Genomic DNA, 23,233 nt, shown 5'->3' with positions numbered 1-23,233 from the left:
GGAAAGGCAACTTGATAAAGAAATCAGGATTTTTCCAAAGAGGTCTCTAATGAATAAATTGATCATGGATTTCAGCACAGAGCTTTAATAGTTGATCTTGGATAGGCTGATATATATATATTACAAGTATTAAATGTCATCTTGATTTTTTTTGGTTGCTATTGGCGAGAAGAAACGTGCATTTACTACTTTTCACTACATAGATTATAATAGAAGTTTAATGACTAATATAAGAAATCATGAATATAAAGAAATATAAAATAGAGAATGCCATCTTTTGTACGCTTTTAGTCTTTAATAGAGATTTTTTTATCCAAAAAAATAAAAAAAGAATATTCATATGTTAAACAAGAACAAAATCCATAGCAATGGAGCACATTTTTATATTCAAATTAGGTGTAAGAAAAACACAGAAAAAAAAAAATGAAAGAACTTAGAATATGAACATATGTAATTTAATGAGAGAAAAAGTTGAGTTTATTTGAATCCTAGTTAGTAAAGATTTGCAAACTAAATGTCAAAGAAAATAAACTCAAAAATGATTTTTTTAATGAAAAATTACTGACTGAAATAAATCAACTTAAAATTGAGTTTCTAAGCTTCAATAAAGGGACAAGAGTGGAAAAAAAAAAAATGGAAGAAAAGGATTTAAAAACCTATTTTGTCATTTGCAAGTGGTCTAACATTGTAACATTGTGAATTAGAGAACCTCTGAGATATAATTCTGTAACAGTCTTGGAATTGAAATTATTGTAGACACCTAATTTTGTCCAAATTGAAATTAATTGGAGAATAGGAGAGGTTAATTGAAGTCTCTCTCCTCCTGGCCTAGACCATTCTTGATGTCATTCAAATTTGATTCTTTAATTGAGCTTTAATTGGGTTGATTTAGAAGTTATCCTAGATGAGTATAAGCTTCTATCCTTGGAAGAGCTAATTCTTGTTGCCAAAAGCTCATTTAGGACAAGGAAGGGGTTTCCTTGTTCTAAAAAGGCATTTTCGGAAATCTGAGGCTAGGACGAGCTCACTTGACTTCTCTATAAGAAGAAAGCTATAGCTCTTGCCCAAAGGGGAGGTGGAGCACAAGAAGGCAGGATATTTTGAGCACAAAAGAGGAGACATGCGGTGAACTCAATGGAGAGGGCAAGGAGCATACGTTCAAGGCAAAGAGGAGGTTCTAGGAGCAAAGAAACATTGAGTCATTCAAAGGTCACACAATGGAGGCTTTCAAAAGAGAATACATGCTCAACAAGAAGGAAAAAGAGAGAAGGAAGCATGTATCCTTGAGTCCTAGCTTTGAAAGAGAACTCAAGGTACCTCTTTGATTATTTGCCAGCTAAAGAAGGGAGGATACGTTGAGCACAAAAGAGGAGACACATGTTGAACTCAAAGGAGAGGGCAAGGAACAAGGAGCATACGTTTAAGGCTCAAGGAGCAATGAAGACACATTGAGTCATTCATAGGTCATACATTGAGGCTCTTAAGAGAGAATACACACTCAACATGAAGGAAAGAGAGAGAAAGGAAGCACGTACCCTTGAGTACTAGCTTTGAAAGAAAACTCAAGGTACCACTTTGGTTATTCACTAGAAAAATGTTTAGAATCAATGCATAAATATGATGCATGCATGAATATTTGCATTGAGAGTGTGAAAGTTGAAATTTTTTACTCTTATGTTTGTTAAAGCTCAAATTTTTCCCATGGATTGGATTGAAAGCTGTGAAACAGTCCTTGTTTTGGCTAAAGTCAGGTTTTTTCATATGATAGTGAGGTCTAAATTACAACTTTTTTGTTTGGGTGCCACAATTGCAATTTCATTGTGTCAAATTCTTTGTCCCATGGTCATACTGGATTTGCTTGATTTTCTCCATGTTGGTTTAAGGATGAGACCCCTATTGATGCATACAAACTCCCTTAATGTTGAAGCTTGGATTTCCATGTGAATACATGTTTGATACCATCCTTCAATATCCATGGAGAATCATGAAAGAAGAAAAAAGTTGAGAAAGGGTTGCATATATTTGTAGCTGGCAGTGGAGAGCCACAGTAACAACACTGGAGGCAGCCTATGATCAGAAGAATAAGAAAAAGAGTCTGAAAGAAAGAGGAGTAAGAGAAGAGGAAGGAGAAGAAGAATAAGAGGGTGAGAAGATAGTTTCTCAAGTTTTGTTGTCCTCCTGGTGACTAGAACATCTAAATGATGACAAATCTATGGTAGAGACCACTGGCAGGGGGCGCTAGAAGCCATGGCAGATAGCAACTCTCTGAATGAAAAAAGTGACATTGTACTCAGAGAAGTCTTTGGTAGCTGGCGCACAGAGACGAATCCGAACGTCAGTATAGCAGTGGGCAGCAGGCAAGGGGCTAGTAAATGATTTCAATGGCCGCAGAATGTTCGGAGAAGACCAAAATTGAAATTGTAGCGAACTGGTGCTCCGACGGAAACCTTAGTTCATGAAGAAGGCAATGAACAATAGACTTATGCGTGCCATGCGTGTTTAGAGTTTAGTGAACCGGTCAACCAGCTCATTTGGACTGGTCGAATGGTGACCCCTTTTTAAAAATTATTTAGTTTTTTTTTTAAATTTTGTTTCATGTTTTAAAAATAAAAAAATTTGTTTTTAATTGCAAAAAAAAAAAAGATGGTTTTTATTTTATTTTATTTTACTGCAGAGCCCTTTTTATTAATATGTTGAAATATTATTTGTTTCCTTTAATTTGAAGTTATTTAATTAAAACATTGGTTCTCTTTTAGGGTTCAACTTAGTTTGTTGCATTAAACTATGAGGGGAATTATTTCTAAGATCTAGGTTTTCTTTAGGGTTTTTAATTTTTAATTAGATATTTTATTGTTTTTTCTTGTATTTTCTCTTTTTTTTGGTCTTTATAAATTGTTAAAAAATCCAAAAAAAATTTGAAAAATTCCCATAAAATACCAAAAATTTTCTGAGCATTATCCAGTGTAGTTTTTAAATTTTTGAAGCATTTGGACCTAATTTGTGTCTTAATTTGAGTATGAAGGGTGGCAACATGAGAAACAGTGAGCTTTGAGGGCAATTCGGTGTTCGTATTGCATGAATTTTTCCATTCATGAGTATAAGATGTTAAAGTTGGGCTTAAATACCGTTAACTTATATGAAAAAGCACTCCTATTTGGTTTGATTAGAAATGTTCATGCTAGCTTGAATTGTGTGATATGACCTCAATGATATGTGATGCCATTATGCACGTGGTGCGATTGAACCTTTGGTGAAACAAATTTTTAACTCTTATCTTGATCTTGAATGTATTGGGTAAATGGAGATTTGAGGAACATCTTAATTAAAGAATCCGACGATGGATGCCATAGGGGGATGCAATATAACTCCCTATCATTTTCTTGAGATTAGGGAAGCTTTGCATTCTAAATTGGAGCACTATGGGAATGCAAGGTGGAACAATATCTAATGGCAAGGTAATGTAATTAAAATAAAGGACAATAATGATGGATTGGTGATCTTATGAAGCTTATTAGGTACGATTTGTAGAACGGGTATGTAGGGGGTGCTAATACCTTCCCTTAGCATAAATGTACTCCCAAAGTTAGACTTTGGTTGGTAGAATTTCAACTATTGGTTGTTTGGGCCCTAGGGATGGCTAGTTGACTAAATTAATTAGTAGTAATTAAATAGGTATTCAAACCTTACCCAGGACAAAGTAGGTTAGTGGCGATTCATTGAAAATTTTAACCCATATCTCATTCCCCAAATACCAATTTCTCAATTTGAGTTTGCCATTTGTGTTGAGGTGGTTTGAAGATTAACCCTGGTAGAGGTGAGTCTTCGGAACGTGTTGACAACAATGGTCCCAACTAGTTCCCTTTTTAGAAGTGGACATGGTCTAAGGTGCTCCAATTTCATTCACATATGTAAGGCAAGTATGCAAGGAGAAAGGCTCATATTGCAAGCCTTCGAAGCTCCTTGCACTTGTCTCCATAACTCCTCCACTATAAAGTTGTATATTTATTGAAGAAAGAATAAACAAGTTCCCTCTCTATGTTAGTTGTTAGATTACCACTTTATCTAAAAGTTTAAGCTGTTAGGTTGTGGGCTAACAATGTATATCAAGCCTTAGCACTCCACTGCACGTGCAGCCCGACAGCATGTGGAGAGATAAAACAAAGGATAAATAACACTCATTCGAGGAAATTTAATAATTTTTTAAACACAACATGATAAATGTGGGCAACAAGAATAGAATCCATGATCTCCTAGAAACCATGGCTCGGATACCATGCTACATAGCTGCTCAAAAGCTTAGTTAGGTTGTGGGGCAACAACATATATCAAGCCCTAACACTAATGAAAAAAAAAAAAACTCTAAAAATTGAAAAGATTATCACAAAGGCACAAAGGCAAATTGTGCATCATAATAAAATAGGGTGGTTGGTTCTCGTTGTACTTTTTTTTTCTTCCTCTTAAGTAGCCATTTTTTATATCAAATAACCCTTGATTTTTATGAAATTGTTGATCAATATGATCCTTGCCTAAACATCCTGTTACATTCCTTCAATTATGTGGTATAAAGAAACTTTTACTGCCATGTCCTAATTAAATTCTCACCATATTGAAAACCTACCTTAAAAAAGTAATAGAGATTAATGAATAATTAATGAGCTAGCATGTAATCAAAATTTATTTTTAGACACGCATAATTAATGGGCTAGCGTGTAATCAAATTGTTTTTTTGGACATGCACTTTAGATTAAGAAAATATATTGCCTCATGAAGTAGCATGTGGAGTTGCCAACCACATTTATCAATGATCTTCCAAATACTATCATACTTTCCTCGGATAATTTTTCTTCTATTATTTCTTGCAATTTGCATTTTCTTTCTGTTATCTTCATTATTTATTTATTTCTGTGCAATTATTTACTATTTATGCTTCTGCTGCACAAACATTAGCCACCTTTTGCACTTGGAAAATACTTCTTTACTAGACTGGATAGATGGGCTTTATAGTCGAACTATTCACGATGTTGATGAGTACCCACTTGAGTGTACGTGTCAACATCCTGATATTGCTATCCAGTTTGGCAGTATAGCATTGCTACAACATCCTGATATTGCTATCCAGTTTGACAGTATAGCATTGCTCAACTTTTTACTGTCCCGTGCTGTAATTCTTGTCATAAAATATTTTAGAGATCGAAATCTATTTACTGCCAAAACAATTGGATGAGAGTGTAGGAAAAATAAATTTTGAAACGTTGGGTACCAATTGCCAAAGCATTTAATACAGCTCCATAAAAAAAATGATCTTCTCCAGTGGACAATCAAATTGGGATTGTTGTATCTTTTTATTTATCTTATTTTATTATTATTATTATTATTATTATTATTATTATTATTATTATTATTATTATGTCCCTTAAGTTTCTAGACCTGGCTAAGTTGTTTTCGTTGTTTGTTCTTGTTGTGAATGATTCCATCTTTTGTTTATAATAATTTCAAGGATTTATGGCTTGTCGTGCATGGAGAAAGAGAGGCAATGATTATATATTTATTTTCTTTGGATTTATAATGCTTTGTTACCTACCCCTCATTTTCATGATTTTTATGAGTCACCAGATCCAATTCTGCAAGAGCCTGCTCATGGGACATGCATTGGCTGAAACTACTAATGGATCCTTTAAGCATCTATGTTGCATTGCAAAATGATGTGTTTGTTTTTCCAAGTGACACTTTTATTAGACGCATGCTTGGATCATCTTAGTGCATAGGTTAAAATTTAGGCTGTCGAAACTACAGGTTTGAGCCATGAGAGAAGCTTCTTTGTGCAAGACAGCCAAAGGTTAGGATCCCTCTATTCTGCATGATAGGACAATTGTGCCTACACAAATGGAAGTTTTGGTCCGACATGACTGGCATGAGCGTATTTGCATGTTACATTTATTTATTGTCGTCACCAACTGTCTAGTTAGTATATATATATATGTGTGTGTTTGAAATGTGGTGGGTTCTGCAGCTTGCAATTGAGACATCATCATTTTCTAAATATGCTGGCTTCACGGGAGTTCGTCTAGGTTGGACTGTTGTTCCGAAGGAGCTTAAGTATTCTGATGGATACCCTGTCGCCAGAGACTTCAATCGTATTGTGTGTACTTGCTTCAATGGTGCCTCCAACATTGCCCAAGCTGGTGGTCTGGCTTGCCTTTCACCAGAGGGCAAGAAGGTTTGTCAAATTGTCTTGGTTTTTTTTATTAATTTGGTTGCCAAAATGTTGAAGAAATGAAACTCGGAATAATCTCGAGGACTGTTTTCAAGTCCTCTTGAATTTTCTAGTATTTCTCAATTTGTCTATTTTCCCAATTTTGTCAGCTTCAGGCTGAGCATAGTGTTATGCCTGAGGTGGTTTGTACAGCTTATCTGGATTTATATTTAAGATTTGCTTCTTGCAGGCTATGCATGAAGTGGTCAGTTTCTACAAAGAAAATACTAATATAATAGTGGAGACATTCAATTCGCTTGGTTTCAAGGTGTATGGAGGAAGGAATGCTCCATATGTGTGGGTCCACTTCCCTGGCCAAAGTTCCTGGGACGTATTCAGTGAGATTCTTGAGAAGACCCATGTGGTTACAACACCTGGTAGTGGTTTTGGACCTGGTGGTGAAGGTTTTATTAGGGTTAGTGCCTTTGGTCACAGAGGCAATGTTTTAGAAGCCTGCAAAAGATTCAAGCAGCTATACAAATGAAGGGTAGTATGGAAAGCCTTTTCCCTATAATTGTCTGGCAAGAGCAGGTTTTGTATTTTATTTATACTGGCTACAGATCCATGCAATAGCATGGGCAAAGCTTGATTTCAATTTGATGGAGGTGGATAAACAGAGTGACAGTTCCTTTCCCGCGTGCTTCAGCTCGTCTCTGTTCTTATTGATTTCTTTTCATAAAATGTAGCCTTACTGTAAAATTATAGATTAGGATGGCCAGGACAGAGAGGGTGTGAAGAAAGAAAGATTAGCTGATAGAAAAATGACCTCCAGGATTCTGCACCTGTAGTTTTGTCTTTATCCAAAATAATTCCTATCATTGGAAATTTGGAAAGCCCCATTGTCCTTTGCTGGTTTTATTCCCATATTCATGAATGATTAAATTTGTTGTAGAATTAAATTGATGATTGCATAAATTATAATTAAAAATAGTGAACAATAACGTATCTACTAGAAATGTTTCCATTTTTCTCTGGTAGATAAATCCTAGCCTCTGAGGATCTATACTTGAGAACAAATTCATAATTTGAGTCCATTACAGTGATATACGGCATTAATGCAGAGTCGGGTTCCATCAAACAGCCAAGCTTAGCGATCATGAATAGAAAGTGACATGCTCTGCTTTCAAAGGTGGTACACATTACACAGGTTGCCCCAACTTTTCAAAGACGAGGGATTTTTTGGCCTTCTCTAAATAAATCTCCAATGAATGTCACTATTTATCGAGTACATTTACGGGCTTCTTCCTATTCTCTCGATTTATTTATATTTTTTTACTTTGGTTTTGTGGCAGTGCAGTGACAATAATTCGTGCATCACTAAATGGCTTCATGTGTTGAATTCCTTTAAGAATATGTGACCATTGCCTTGTGCTTTATTCAATTAAAGACTCAGCTCTGCTCCTATGCATTCTGATTTTCTCCCATCGGTTGAGAGTTTGGCATGCTAAAATCCCTAATTCTAGCACTCCTATGTTTTTAACCACCTTTAATTATAGTAGCAATGAATCACAACATGTATCTGAAGCAAAAAAGACAAACAGAGGATCTGTCTGAGCTTCTCAGTTCTATTTTGAATCAGAAATGTAGAATTTGGTGGCTTAAATTAGGGTTCCAATACGCCAAGTGTTTTTGCCCTCGATGTCTAGTCTCAGGAAGACAAATTTACTAGTTTTTTTGTATGATAGGATGGTGATAAGCTTGACAATCCTCATAGTATTAAGAATGAAGTTTGACATGTTGGGCCGACATTGACACTGAGAGACGAAAGCTAGGGGAGCAAATGGGATTAGATACCCCAGTAGTCCTAGCCGTAAACGATGGATACTAGGCGCTGTGTGTATCGATTCGGGCAGTGCTGTAGCTAACAAGTTAAGTATCCCGCCTTGGAGTACGTTCGCAAGAATGGAACTTAAAGGAATTGACGGGGGCCCGCACAAGTGGTGGAGCATGTGGTTTAATTTGATGCAAAGCGAAGAACCTTACCAGGGCTTGACATGCCGCGAATCCTCTTGAAAGAGAGGGGTGCCTTCGAGAACGCGGACACAGGTGGTGCATGGCTGTCGTTAGCTCGTGCTAAGGATCGAGATTTATTGGGCTAAGCTAATCAGGAACGCTGTAATCATCTTGATTATATGAAGAGACTTGTGAGATTTTGCAGTCTGATTTTGATAGAGTCTCTCAGCAAACCTATGCATGAAAATGAATTCAACATAGGATATTCTCCTTTTCAATTGACAAGACCCCTGCCTCCGATCTATACATATAATGTCAAAATTTTCAAACTGCGTTGGAGAATTGTTGATCAGGATTTTCGCGTAGCTACTGAGTTTTCTTTCAGAGATTCTAAGCTCCCAAAGCGTGTGAATACCCGTACTCTTTTTCCAATAGTCAGAAATCCTTCCTTTGTCTCTGGTTTCAAGCCGACTGATTGTACTTGTTGCAAGAATTTGGATGAAAATTTTGGCTAATAGATTGCAAACATGTCTTCGTTTCTAATTAATAATCAAGATGTATTTATTGAAGCAAGAAAAATACTGGTCAATATCCTCTTGGTTGATGAATTAGTGCACAACCACAATAGAATAATGCTCCTCCAAGGTTCTCTATGAAAGTTGATCTTAGAAAGGCCGTTGATTATGTTGACAGGGGCTTCTAGTTAGCATTGAGACTCCTACGAGCTTTTTTCATTGTGTAAAACGATGTATTACATGTTGAAATATTTTCTAAAATATATGCTTTTATGGGGTTTTCAAAGTATGAATTTTCTAAATCATTTAATATTATGTGGGTTTGTCTCACATTGAAAAAAGTGAAAAAGGAAAGGTCATTAATAAATGATAAGGTGAAATAATCTCTTAAAGTTGGTTAAGAACACACACACACACACACACACACTTGCGCATGCGGCGTGGACTGTAGGGCGCTAGTGATGCATTTAGTTGGCGCACAAGCACTTAGCACTATGCACTTTGTGAGATCGTGACCGTTGATCATGATCGAATGGTTAATAATTAATCTTATATTTTATAAGATCAAGTGACATGACCAAGTGGTGCGACCTGGTCGACGGTACCATTGATTGAATATGAAATCTCGAGAGTCTTGACTAGGGGCTCGACCAAGTCGATGCCAACTGCGACCAAGTCGAATCTGCTTCGCGATTTGAACAGATGTAACCTTTCGGAAAAGATATAATTTTGTCTATATAAAGATAGGATTAACTCCATAAAAGACACATAAAATTCATCGTTCTCTCCTTCTTTTTCTTACAAAAGACTTCCACAAATTATATCTTTTTCAAATTTGGATTCTATTTTCTACAGAGATAGAATTCCACAAAATTTATTTAGATTACTCTAAGGGCGTTTGTGATCAGTTTTTATTTGTGTATAATGCAAACTGATATCAGATTATATTCTGGACTTCATTGTATCTTGGAAACGTATTTGCTGACTCAATACACACCAATCTGGTGGGGGCAACTAACGTTTTAAGGAAAATGACATTGTAACGTGCCTTGAAGCATTTTCAGCATTGCAGCATTCTCTACTTTTATTCTTATAATCTTAAAACTTTATTTTGCAAAATGGCTGGTTCTTCAACCTTGAGGGAATTCGTTGCGGATTTTGTCAAATTTGAATGACTCGATGGAAGAAATTTCAGGCGCTGGCAGAAAAAAGATGCACTTTCTTCTTGCAAGTCTCAAAGTGATGTATGTTCTGACCACCCCCAAACCTGTTGTGAACAAGAATGAGACTTTGGCTGAAGGACGTGCAAGACTAAAATGGGAACAAGATGATTATATTTGCAAATGCCACATGAAATTCAATGTCAGACAATCTGTTCGATCTGTATCAGAATATGGCTATTGTAAAAGAGTTGTGAGATGCACTTGAGGCTAAGTATCTCACAAATGATGCGACTAGTAAGAAATTTCTAACTAATTTAATCATGGTTGATAATAGGTCTGTTGTAGAGCATTTTCATGAAATTATGCATATCCTTAACCAATTTAATCAACATAATTTGAAAATAATTGAATGCATTTCTATTTCATCTATTATTGATAAGTTACCTCCATCATGGAAAGGTGTTAGAAAATCTTTGAAGCATAGGAAGGATGATATGTCTCTTGAACAATTGGGCCAACATTTCCAAGTTGAGGAAGTGTTTAGGCAGAACCAAAAAGGTGCAGAAGAACATACTTCCAAGGTGCATATGATGGAAGAAGGAGGTAGTTCTAAACAACCCAACATCCCAAAAAAAAAGGGAATTTGAAGAGGAAGTACAATTCTGTCAAGAATCAAAATAAGAAAAAGAAAGGTTCATGCTTCCATTTTGGAAAACCTGGACACTACAAAAGTGAATATTGTCTTCTCAAGAAAAAGTAAGATGAAACAAACTCTAACAAGTTTGTGGTAATGATTTCTGAAATCAATGTTGTTGAAGATGATTGTGTATGGTGGATTGACTCAGGTGTAACAAGACATGTTTGCAAAGACAAGAGTTCATTCTCAAAGTATGAACCGGTGGTAGATGACAATGTTCTCTACATGGGAAATTCGTCCACTACTGTAGTCAAAGGCAAAGGAGATGTCACTTTTGAATTTACTTTTGGAAAAAGTTTGACTCTCACTGATGTATACCATGTACCAGAAATTAGTAAGAATCTAGTTTCTGGAAGTCTACTTAATAAGTTTGGCTTTAAGTTAGTGTTTGAATATGACAAATTTGTATTGTCCAAGGGTGGAGTTTTTGTGGGAAAAGGCTATATGTATGAGGGCATGTTTAAGCTTTATATCAATAAAGTGAATGTTTCTATTTATATTGTTGATTCACTTGCATAATGACATAATCGTTTAGGACATATTAATACTACAAAATTGCATAATATCAGATTATTCATTGGCCTGCTATATATAGAGTGTTAAAGTATTTGAAAAATACTATGGATTATAGCATGCATCATGAAGGATATCCTACTAATTTAGAAGGATTCACGGATGCTAGTTGGATCACTGATTGTAATGATCATACATCAACCAGTGGGTGGATATTCATCCTTAGTGGAGGAGCTATGTGACGACCTGATTTCTCCACCATTTTTTTTTCAGTGAACAACAATAATAATCAATCATCTGTCAAAAACTCAGACACCATATATCATACATAACCCAACCCATAGTGGGTACCAGGTAATCAGTCCATCAAACCTACTATCCACACAACTGAATACATACTGTGTCTGGGTCCAAAATATAACACCATCCAAAATACAATACAATACCAGAGTGCTATAATATCAACACACATATACATGTACAACCCCAAAAATCCATAGGTACTCTAGGGTTTACACTACATACCCCAACTCTAACACTTACCCTGAATCCCAGGGTACAATAGTTTCCTCTACCTCAGAGCTCTCTCTGCTGGCCTGTCTTGGTTTCCTGAAATGTTTAAATTTTGGGTGAGACACCTTTCAGTAAGACGGAATAAATTATTGACAGTGTGTGGCACACGAGTTTTAATATATCATCACATTCATTTAAATAATTACAACAACTGAGAAAATATACCGATATGTACCCATAATCATAAATATAAAACATAGTGTCATAAACTTTCATATCATTTTCATAATCATATACATAAGCTTTCATGTCTCATATCATATACATACTCATTCATTTCTTATATCATATAAGCACTCTTTCATTTCTCATATTCATAATCACATTTTAACCCATGGGTATCCATTAGAATATAGCACAATGTGTCTGTAACCCATGATTGTTCATTTCTCATATCATATCTCATTTTCATAGTCTAGCTCATGAGTATCCACAAGTATAAAAAACACTATGCGTCTGTAACTCATGGCTGATCATTTCACTTTTCACTTTTCATAAACATTTTCTAACTCATGAGGATCCACTAGTATAAAATACACTACGCGTCTGTAGCACATGGCGGTTCATTTTTGTGTTTGTAATGAGAAACCATCCTGAGGATAATCACATCGTCATGTATTCACCCCACATGATCGGGTTGTGCGGCTCAAAAGCTGGACCTAACTGTGGTTGGCCTACCCAGTTAGATCAAAACATGAAATGCTTTTGTAGTACGAATGACCTACCCAATCCTGGTCCGGACCCTAGGGGGGTAACACAACCCTTCATAGGCCCAATCGACTGCCTCTCCATATGCTATGCAAGCCGTGTGGTTGCACTAACACAATGCTAGCAATAGTACCATGCCCTGAATAACCCTGGTCCATCAGGGTTCTCATTTCCATATTTCTGTATTTATATTCTTCATGTCTGTATAATTCTCATTATTTCAGTATAATTCTCATTTCATCATTTCTATGTAAAACGTCTTTGTATATGTCACATATCATCATTTTTAGTATAAAACATATATGTATTTCTCATATACCATCATTTCTCAATAGAAACATAACTATATATCATATTTCATCGTTTCTTATTAGAAACATATCTATATATAACACATTTTCATCATTTCCCAGTATGTGTATCTTATTTCATCATTACTGAATAAATACATATATCTTATTTTCTATAAAACATATCTTTATATCCGTATCAAACATATCAATAACTCATGTTTTCATTTCCGTATAAAACATCTATATAACTCATATCATTATTTCTCAATGCAAATCATATATATATTAGTATAAAACGGTTATTTCATATTACTTATGCCACACATTTTTAGACTGGTAATCATAATATAATAATCACAGGAAAAATATCCATATCATAGTTTTCAAAACTATATACCATATGCTCATTTTTACATACTTTAATCAACCAATTAATTTTCCAAAATATTTGTTATAATTTATTCCCCTTACCTGCTTACTGAGAAGGTGTTTGCTAGGATCTCTAAACCAATGCCCACGATGTTCGGAGCTTAAAATCATGAAATCATATTTTTCCCAGTTCAATCAGCTCAAATCCTGCATTATAATCATTTAAACATCCCTATGCCTATACACTCCATTTAATCAGTTAAATTCTAAGTAGTTAACACATTTTTCACCCTTACAGGAACCCCAAAACACGAATTCATTCCGATTAACTTGCAGAGAATCGTCCCTAGAACCTCATGTTGATGTCTGATCGTCGAATTGGGTTGAAATTGGAGAGAAATTGAAGAGAGAAGGGGGAGGGTTCGTAGCCCTAAGAGAGAGAGAGAGAGAGAGAGAGAGAGAGAGAGAGAGAGAGAGAGAGAGAGAGAGAGAGAGTATGTTTAATTTTCTAAAAAATAAATGATTTAAGGCCTATTTATAGGCTGCTATTCCAGCTGTACTCGTCGATGAGAATAAAATATTCATCGACGAATCAAAGAAGGACACTCGTCAACGAGAACAGGGGGTTCATCGACGAGCCTTTAAATATCAGATTTACTGGCTCTTGGGATCTCCTCGTCAACGAGGTCAACACTTGTTGACGAGTTCTTCCTACGTTGCCCTTTCATATTTTCTTTCTTATTTTCTTTATTTTCTCATTAATTAAAATTTTCTAGGTCTCTTCATTCTCCCTTCCTTATAAAAATTTCATCCTTGAAATTTGCTATCTATCACATTTACCAACCTTAAGGAAAAATATCAAAATTTTATTAATTACCCTCACTTATGGCGGAGGAATACTGTGGTTATAAGGGATAGGTCTGGGAGATTACAACCATTCACATAAAAGAAAACTCTCCGAAAACTATTCATAATCAAAACCAAAATACTAACTATCGTACATTATACAAGACAAAAGTCAAAATCATTACCTACCTTTACCTATCTAGCTCTGAGTCCCACTGAACAAGTGCGGAAATTTATGGCACATCTTATCCTCTAATTCCCACGAAGCCTCCTCAATTGCGTGGTTACTCCAGAGTACTTTTACCAATGGGATCCTCTTCGTGCATAATTTTTGTTCCTTTTAGTCCAAAATCTGAATTGACACTTCCTCGTAAGATAGGGTATCTTCGAGTTTTAGTAATTCATAACTGATCACGTGTGAAGGATCTGGGACATACTTCCTCAACATAGCTATGTGGAATACGTCATGAATTCTGGAAAATAGGAGGTAACGCTAACCTGTAGGCAACTGGACCAACTTTTCCCAAGATCTCAAATGGTCTAATATACCTAGGGTTTAGATTACTCTTTTCCCCAAATCTCATAATCCCTTTCATCGGTGCTACTCTCAAGAACATGTGATCCCCTACTTCAAACTCCAGCTCTCGTTGACGAGTATCTACATAACTTTTTTGTCGACTCTAAGCTGTTTTGATTGTGTCTCTGATAAGCTTGACTTTATCATAAGTCAGTTGTACCAATTCTAGTCCTAACACCTGTCTTTCACCATATTCATCCCAGTACAATGGAGATCGGCACCTACGACTATACAATGCTTCCTATGGCACCATCCCAATGCTAGCCTAGTGGCTGTTATTATATGCAAATTCAACCAAGGGCAAAAACTGTATCCAACTACCTCTGAAGTCTAGCACACAAGCTCGTAGCATATCCTCTAGTGTCTGTATGGTCCTCTCTGTTTGTCCATCAGTCTGAGGATGAAATGCTATGCTGAATGTCAACTGGGAACCCATGGCTCCTTGTAAACTCCTCCAGAAACGAGATGTGAACCGTGGGTCTTGGTTTGAAACTATAGACACTAACATGCCATGCAGTCTAATTATTTCCTGTTTGTATAACTCTGCCAGTCTACTTATGGAGTAGTTAACTCTGATGGGAAGAAGGTGAGCAGTCTTCGCCAATCAGTCAACGACCACCCAGATGGCGTCTTGTCCATGCAACGATGACAGTAATTCTATAACAAAATCCATCGAAATATGCTCCCACTTCTTTTTAGGAATATGAAGTGGTTGTAATGATCCTGCTGGTCTATGATGCTCAGCTTTCACCTGTTGGCATGTCAAACATTGCTATATAAACTTAGCAATTTCTTTCTTCATATTACTCCACCAAAAAGACTCCCGAAGATCCCAGTACATCTTAGTGCTTCCAGGGTACACTATATAAAGGGATTGATGTGCTTCACTCAAGATAATTCTCTTAATCTCAACATCAGTAGGTATACACAACCGAAAACGGAACCTCAAAACTCCATCATCTGAGATATTAAACTTTTCTCCCTGACCATTCCGCACTTTATACATAATTTTCATTAATTCCGCATCTTTCATTTGAGCATCTTTAATTCTTTCCTGTAAGGTGGGATGAAGTACCATATTAGCAATGAGTGCTTGATAATTTTCCTCTATCAGCTCCACACCAAACTTTTCTAAATCCATCCTAATCGGATGCTGAGTCACCATTACTGACACCGATAAACCCACTGATTTCCGACTCAAGGCATCAGCTATCATATTCACTTTTCCTGGGTGGTAACTGATGGTGCAGTTATAATATTTAATCAGTTCTAGCCACCTCCTCTGCCTCATATTTAATTCTTTCTGTGTGAAGAAATACTTCAAACTCTTGTGGTCTGTGAAGATCTCACACTTACCCTCATACAAATAATGTCTCCAAATTTTCAATGCGTAAACCACCGCTGCTAACTTTAGATCATGGGTAGGGTAATTCTTTTCATATTATTTGAGCTTCCATGAAGCATACGCTACAACTCTCCCCCGCCGCATCAGAACACACCCAAGCCCTTTGTGTGATGCATCATTGTAAATTACAAAACCTTCTTCTCTCGAAGGAATCGTCAGAATCGGTACAGTGATGAGTCGCTGCTTCAACTTCTGAAAACTTTGTTCACATTCACCAGTCCATTCAAACCTTGCATTCTTTCTGGTAAATTTGGTTAAAGGGCCTTACAGTTTAGAAAATCCCTCTACAAATCGGCGATAATATCTTGCCAGTCCCAAGAAACTTCTAACTTCCTGCACATTTTTCGGTCATACCCAGTCCACTACCGCATCAATCTTGCTTGAATTTCACATACAACTTTCTTTCCCTCAACACCTGTAAAACCATCCTCAAATGTTCCTTGTACTCCTCGAGGCTCTTTGAATACACTAGAATATCGTCAATAAAAACTACAACAAACTAATCCAAGTACTGATGAATGACCTTGTTCATCAGGTCCATAAATACGACAGGTGCATTCGTCAGTCCAAACAATATAACCAAGAACTTCTAATGGCCATACCAAGTCTTGAACGCTGCCTTCAGGAACATCCTCTACCTTGACCTTCACTTGATGGTACCCAGATCATAGATCAATTTTAGAGAAAGTTTGTGTCCCCTGAAGCTGATCAAATAAGTCATCAATGAGGGGGAGCGGGTATTTATTCTTGATGGTTACTTTATTGATTTCTCTTTAGTCGATGCATATTCTCATTGACCCATCTTTCTTTTTCACGAACAACACCGGCCTCCCCAGGGTGACATGTAGAGACCCGAATCCGAAAAATAAAGAAATAAATGAGAAAGAAGGAAAGGAAAAATAAAAAGGGGTTTTAGTAGGTTTTGTCAACGAGGTCCATGTTCTTGTCATTGAAGTCCCAAAGTGGTTCGTCGCTGAAATTCAGAGCATCGTCGATGAAGAGATCTTGAACGCTCAGAAAAATTTCAAGCTCAGGGTTCGTCGATGAGGTCCTTCTTTCGTCGATGAACGGTCTTGAGTGGCTCGTCATGAAGGCATCATTTTTTCGATGAATTTGATCGGGTCAAGGGGTCTATAAATAGAAATTTTGTTTGCTTCTTCAAAAAGAAACATAATTTCTCCCACTTTCTCTCTCTCTCTCTCTAACCCACGCCCACACACACACACACACACACACACACACACACTCTTTCTCTCTCTCCCTCTCTACCATTTCTCGCCACTCGTTGATAGATTTGACGATCGGAAGTTACTACGAGGATCTAGGGGAGATTATCTACAAGTCTAGAGGAGCAGATTTTGATTTGAGCATTTTGGGCATTTCTCCAAGATCAGGGTAAGTAGGCTATTTTCAGGTTTCATGATTGTTGTGGTCTATAGGGAAGCCTAGGAAATGATTAACAGTTGTTGATCTAGGGTTTGTATTGATTTATTTGGGGGAAAATGTGGTTTTAGTATTTTGAACTGCAAATGCCGTAGAGCATGGAGTTTGGGATTTCTAGGGGGCTTTCTTGTAAGCCAGGTAAGAGGATTTGTTTTACATCAGTTATTTTGAAATTTGAACCAGTTAAACCATATTTTATGATTTCGAAAAAATTAGGGTTTTGGGGTATGGTCTCCATATTTTTTCGTTAAACTTATATAATCTTATTATATTAAAAGTTGGAGATGCTTGAAACCCTATTTTATGTAAATTGTAGTTTTATGAACCATTTATTATATTATAGTATATTTAATCAAATGAACTGAACTTGTGGAATATTTGGTATGAAATATGGGAACTGGAGTTCAAAATTGTTTTCACGGAATTGTGGAAAATCAGATATCGGTTTAACACCGAGGGTTGTGTATGCCTGTTAATGCTGATGAATGAATGAGTTTGTGAAAAATACTGGAATTGCTTAAATGTTTTATGGAATGGAAACAAGTTACTTTTATTTCATTATAAATTGTATATATGATGTATGAACCACCTGAGGAACTGCTTACCATGGAAGTATGGTACCGTTGCTAGTGGGTGATACAGTGCAACCACGCCTTACTAGTAAGGGTGGGTATCTGAAGAGTCGATTGAGAACTGGCTCTGGTGTTTGATTTAGGGTGGGATATGACCAAGACGGACTAGTAACATTGAAGTGAATAGACTGGTGGGCCGCTAGAGCTAGATTAGGTCTACAGACCGCACAACCGTACGATGGGGGAAGTAAATGGTGTTTATATGGTGTTCCTAGGCAGGGATGAGTTCGATATGCATATATATGATTTAAAAATAAAATGGGTGGAGTTACAGCTTTGAGTACTGAGTCGAGAGATTTTACAGTGTATGGGCCTGTATCCTACCCCAACCTTAGGAACTCTAGCTTGTAATGAGCAACACTATCTTTTGCAGGAATTATATATACATACACACACACACACACACACACACACACACACATATATATATATATATATATATATATACACACACACACACATACACACACACACACACACACACACACACACACACACATATATATATATATATATATATATCTCCTATATTATAGTGTTGAGAATGTTTTAACAACGTAACTCATTTCACTTAAACCTACTATTATTCTCTGTTGGAATAAACTCATGTAATAAAAAACTGATGTAATATGATCCACCTTATTGATAAGTGTCTCACCCCAATATACAAATCTTGTTTCAGGTCCTGCAGGAAATCGGACCTAGCATTCTAGCGGGTTTTGGAGCGTAGTGTTTTTGGGAGTCCTTTTTGTAAGTAGTCGTGTAAGTACTGGGCTATGGTTAGGTTATCTTTTGGGGTTGTAATAGAAACAATGGAAGCATTTATGTAATAATATTGATTTAGAACTATAGTACGGTATTTTGAGAATGAAACTTTTCCGCGTGTATGTTGTTTTTGGATAGGGCAACTGTGAACCCTTCGGGGTTGGACCCTCTTATTTATGGTATCAAAGAGTATTTTTGTTTTATGTTATTTTTTCTAGCACTCTAGGCCCACGTGGTGGGTCGAGGTGCTACAGTTGGTGTCAGAGCAAAGGGAAAACTAATGTCTCCCAATCCCCGGGAACTCTTGCTTATGAATGATTGTGGCAAAGTAGGACTCTTTGCTCGGGGGCTTGCGGGTTTGGGGCATCTAATGTCCCCCTTTCGCAGCGAGTACTCTGATAGGTACCTGTTGTTGCCACGAGCGCAAGGCTCATAAGGAAAGTGACAATGCCCGAAAGGGGGGACGTTACAGTTGGTATCAAAGCTAACTAGGTTGTTAGGTCTTATAGACTTGATTAGATGAGGTTAGGAGGTCATACCAGAGTATAGGAAGATAGGAACAGGTAAAATAGGAATGTCGAGTGTTGCTTCGTAAGCCTAGAGACAGAGATCCATTGGCGAACTTCTATGTTTTTCTAAATCAGTCGACGGGTTCAAAAAATCATGGCTATCCATTGACGGTTTTATTTTCGAGTGGAGGGGCGGAACTTGAGTTAGAATGACAGTATGAAGCTGGCAGAGTTTGTCATCATTAGGAGCAATAAGTTATTAAAGTCAATCTTATAGCATTGTAGTTTATGGAGGAGGTTACACGGAATGCTAGGAGGCAGGACTGTCCCACGACTGAGCTGGGAGGTTCTATTGATCAGTTTACTCAATTGAAGCCTCCTGCCTTTGCAAGGAGTACAGACCCGATCTGAGTAGATAATTGGATTCGGGAGATCAAGAAGATCTTAGTTGTTCTATGTTGCACAAAGGAACAGAAGGTACTTATGCAACGTTCAAGTTGACTGGAGAAGCCAAGAGATGGTGGGAATCAGTGAAGATGTTGGACGAGCAGAGGCTAGTACAGGTGGTAATGACATGGGACCATTTTAGAGGGGTGTTCTTTAACCAGTACTTCCTAGCCATGGTTAGGAATGCGAAGATGGAGGAGTTTATGGTCCTGACCCAGGGGCAGCTAACGGTGTAACAATACGTCGCCAGATTCATGGAGTTGTCTTGCTTTGCTCCGTTTATGGTACCGGATGAGGCGAGGAAAGCTTGGAAGTTTCTGAGGGGACTAAAGAAGGAGATCCGGAAGCAGACGTCGATACTGTAGATTCAAGACTTTGCTACATTGGTGGATAAGGCCACCGTGGTAGAGGAGAGCCTGCAGGAGGATATCGAGCCTCAGACTCCAAAGAAGAGGCCAGCACCTTCTAGTTCGTATTCTGGTATGAGGCAGGGTTCTTGGAGGAAATATGGGCATGATGGAGGCCAGCATCAGGATACGGGTGCTAGGGCATTTCAGGGTACCACATCATACCTTGTTTGCCCTAGGTGTGGCAAATGGAATTCGGGAGAATGCAGGATCGGACTAGGTGATTGCTACCGGCGTGGTTAGCCCGGATATTAGATGCGAGGGTGTTGCGCGCCATCAAATGTTCTACCTCCTCAACAGCAGCAGCATTGAGGTGGTAGCCAGGCACCACGTGGAAACTACCAGAGGGGTATGACTTAGGAAAAAGTATATTCCTTAACTCTTAGCGATGCTGAGAATGCTAGTGATGAGGTGACAGATACTATTTCCATTTTGTTAAATAGTGTCACTGTATTATTTGATTCAGGTGCAACACATTCCTTCATTTCTTAGGAATTTATTAAGTTGTGCAGGGTAGAACCCCAGTCGTCATATGTTGAGTTAGAGGTGGTCACACCAATAGGGGTAGGGATGGTGTGTGACAAAGTAATATGAGACTATCTAGTAGAGATTCAGGGGAGAATGATACCTGCTAGTTTGATTATATTTGATATGCATGGCTTTAATCTTATTTTGGGTATGGATTTGTTAGCGGCCAGTTATGTGAGGATTGACTACCGTAGGAAGGAGGTAGTGTTTCAACCTCCCGGGGAGCCAGAGTTTATATTTGTTGGGTCATGTGTGCGCTTTGCAGCATTTATGGACTTGATGAACAGGGTGTTCCAGAAGTATCTAAACCAATTTATGGTAGTTTTCATTGACGACTTCCTGGTTTATTCGAGGAGTCCTGAGGAACATGCAATTCACTTGAGATTGGTACTTTAGGTGCACAGGGAGAAGAAACTATTTGTGAAATTTAAGAAATGCGAGTTCTAGTTAGAGCAAGTGGAATTTCTGGGGCATGTAGTGTCCAAGGAAGGGGTGTCAGTGGACTCGAGTAAGATAGAAGCGGTAGTGGACTAGACGAGAGCGAAGAGTGTTTAGGAGGTCAGGAGTTTTCTGGGTCTTGCAGGATACTATTGACGGTTCATAGCAGGGTTCTCTAGACTATCAAGTCTATTAACATGGCTCACAAAAAAGAATGTAAAGTTTGAATGAACTGATGAGAGTGAGCAGAGTTTTCAGGAACTGAAGTAGCGGCTGGTTACTGCTATAGTTCTGACCATTCCGTCAGGGGATGGTGAATTTGTTATTTATAGTGATGCCTCAAAGAAAGGTCTCGAGTGTGTTATGATGCAACAGGGAAAGGTAATTGCTTATGCTTCTCATCAACTCAAGGAGTATGAAAAGAACTACTCGACACACGATATGGAATTAGCAGCGGTAGTGTATGCATTGAAGATCTGGAGGCACTACCTGTACGGTGAAAGGTGCGAGATTTTTACCGATCATAATAGTCTTAAGTACTTTTTCACCCAGAAGGAGCTAAATATGAGGCAGAGGATATGGTTGGAGTTGATAAATGACTACGATTGTACCATTAGTACCACCCAGGAAAAGCTAATATGGTAGCTGATGCTCTGAGTCGGAAGTTAGTTGATGCGTCAGTCTCAGCATTGGGAGTTTAGCATTAGATCGGTATGGACTTAGAGAGAAAGGTTAGACATGGAGTTAGTGGAAGGAAATCATTAGGATTTCATTGCTAGCTTAGTGGTACAACCGACCTTACTGGAGAGAATCAGAACAACTTAGACGAAAGATGCAGAGTTGATAGACGTTATGGAGGGAGTACGAGATGGGTTGAAACCAGATTTTAGCATCTCTGATGATGGGGTTTTGAGATTCCACACTAGGATCTGTGTATCGAATGACACCGAGATCAAGCGGGTCATTCTAGAGGAGGCACACCGTTCGCTCTATACTGTACATCCAGGAAGTACGAAGTTGTACAAGGATTTAGAGGAATTTTTTTGGTGGCCTAACATGAAAAGAGAGATCGACCATTTCGTAGAGCAGTTCCTGACATGTCAGCAGGTGAAGGCTGAGTGCCAGAGGCCAGCAGGATCTTTGAAACCACTTCTCATTCCTAAATGGAAGTGGGAGTACATTTCCATGGACTTTGTCATGGGATTGCCATCAACACTTCACGAGCATAATGCGATTTGGGTTGTGGTCGACAGATTAACAAAGATAGCCCATTTCATCCTGGTTAAAGTCAATTATTCCATGGATAGGCTGACAGAGCTATATGTTCAGGAGATTGTCAGATTTCACGGGGTACCATTGTCTATTGTTTCAGATAGGGATCCATGGTTTACTTCCCGATTCTAGAAGAGTCTTGAGGAAACGTTAGGATCTCAACTCATATTCAGTACAATGTTTCTCCCACAGATGGATTGTCAGTCAGAGAGAACCATCCAGATCTTAGAGGATATGTTACGGGCATGCGTACTGGATTTCGGTGGCAGTTGGATCAGATATCTGCCATTAGTTGAGTTCGCATACAACAACATTTATTAGGCTAGCATCAGGATAGCACCGTATGAGGCACTGTATGGTCGGAGATGTCGATCTTCGTTGTATTGGGACAAGGTCAGTGAGCGGCAAATTTTAGGGCCGAAGTTTGTCCAGTAGGCCGCTGAGAAGGTCCGGATTATTAGGGAGACAATAAAGACAGCTCAGAGTTGGCAGAAAAGTTATGTAGATACTCGCCGACGGGAGCTAGAGTTCGAGATAGGAGATGCCGTATTTTTGAGGATTGCTCCAATGAAGGGTGTAATGAGGTTTGGTAAGAAGGGCAAGCTGAGCCCTAGGTACGTAGGACTGTTTGAAATCCCAAAAAGATTTGGTTCATTGGCGTACAAGATAACATTACCCCCAGCACTGTCTAGGATCTATGATGTGTTCCATGTGTCCATGCTTAGGAGATATGTTCCAAATCCTGTGCATGTGATCAGTTATGAGTTGTTGGAACTCGGGGACGCGTTAGCATATGAGGAAATACCAGTACATATCCTAGATAGTAAGGAGCAGGAGTTGCGTACGAAGAGAATTCCGTTAGGAAAGGTACTGTGGCGTAATCACACAGTGGAGGAAGCTTTATGGGAATTAGAGTCAAAGATACGT

At 37.9% G+C, this 23,233-nt stretch overlaps 1 protein-coding gene across 1 annotated transcript in view; it reads left to right on the top strand.

Moving 5' to 3' along the window:
- The window catches only part of LOC131163989 (LL-diaminopimelate aminotransferase, chloroplastic), a 41,010-nt gene extending 33,924 nt beyond the window's left edge, over positions 1-7,086 (top strand). The window contains exons 9-10 of the mRNA XM_058120856.1: positions 6,011-6,217; positions 6,444-7,086. Coding sequence (XP_057976839.1) covers positions 6,011-6,217; positions 6,444-6,737 — 501 coding nt within the window. The 3' untranslated portion in view covers positions 6,738-7,086. The remainder of the gene's footprint in view (positions 1-6,010; positions 6,218-6,443) is intronic.
- The last annotated feature ends 16,147 nt before the right edge of the window (positions 7,087-23,233 follow it).

This window comes from Malania oleifera, chromosome 9 (assembly GCF_029873635.1).
Source record: "Malania oleifera isolate guangnan ecotype guangnan chromosome 9, ASM2987363v1, whole genome shotgun sequence".
NCBI classification, from domain to species: Eukaryota; Viridiplantae; Streptophyta; class Magnoliopsida; order Santalales; family Ximeniaceae; genus Malania; species Malania oleifera.
This window is presented reverse-complemented; position numbering and strand designations above follow the sequence as displayed.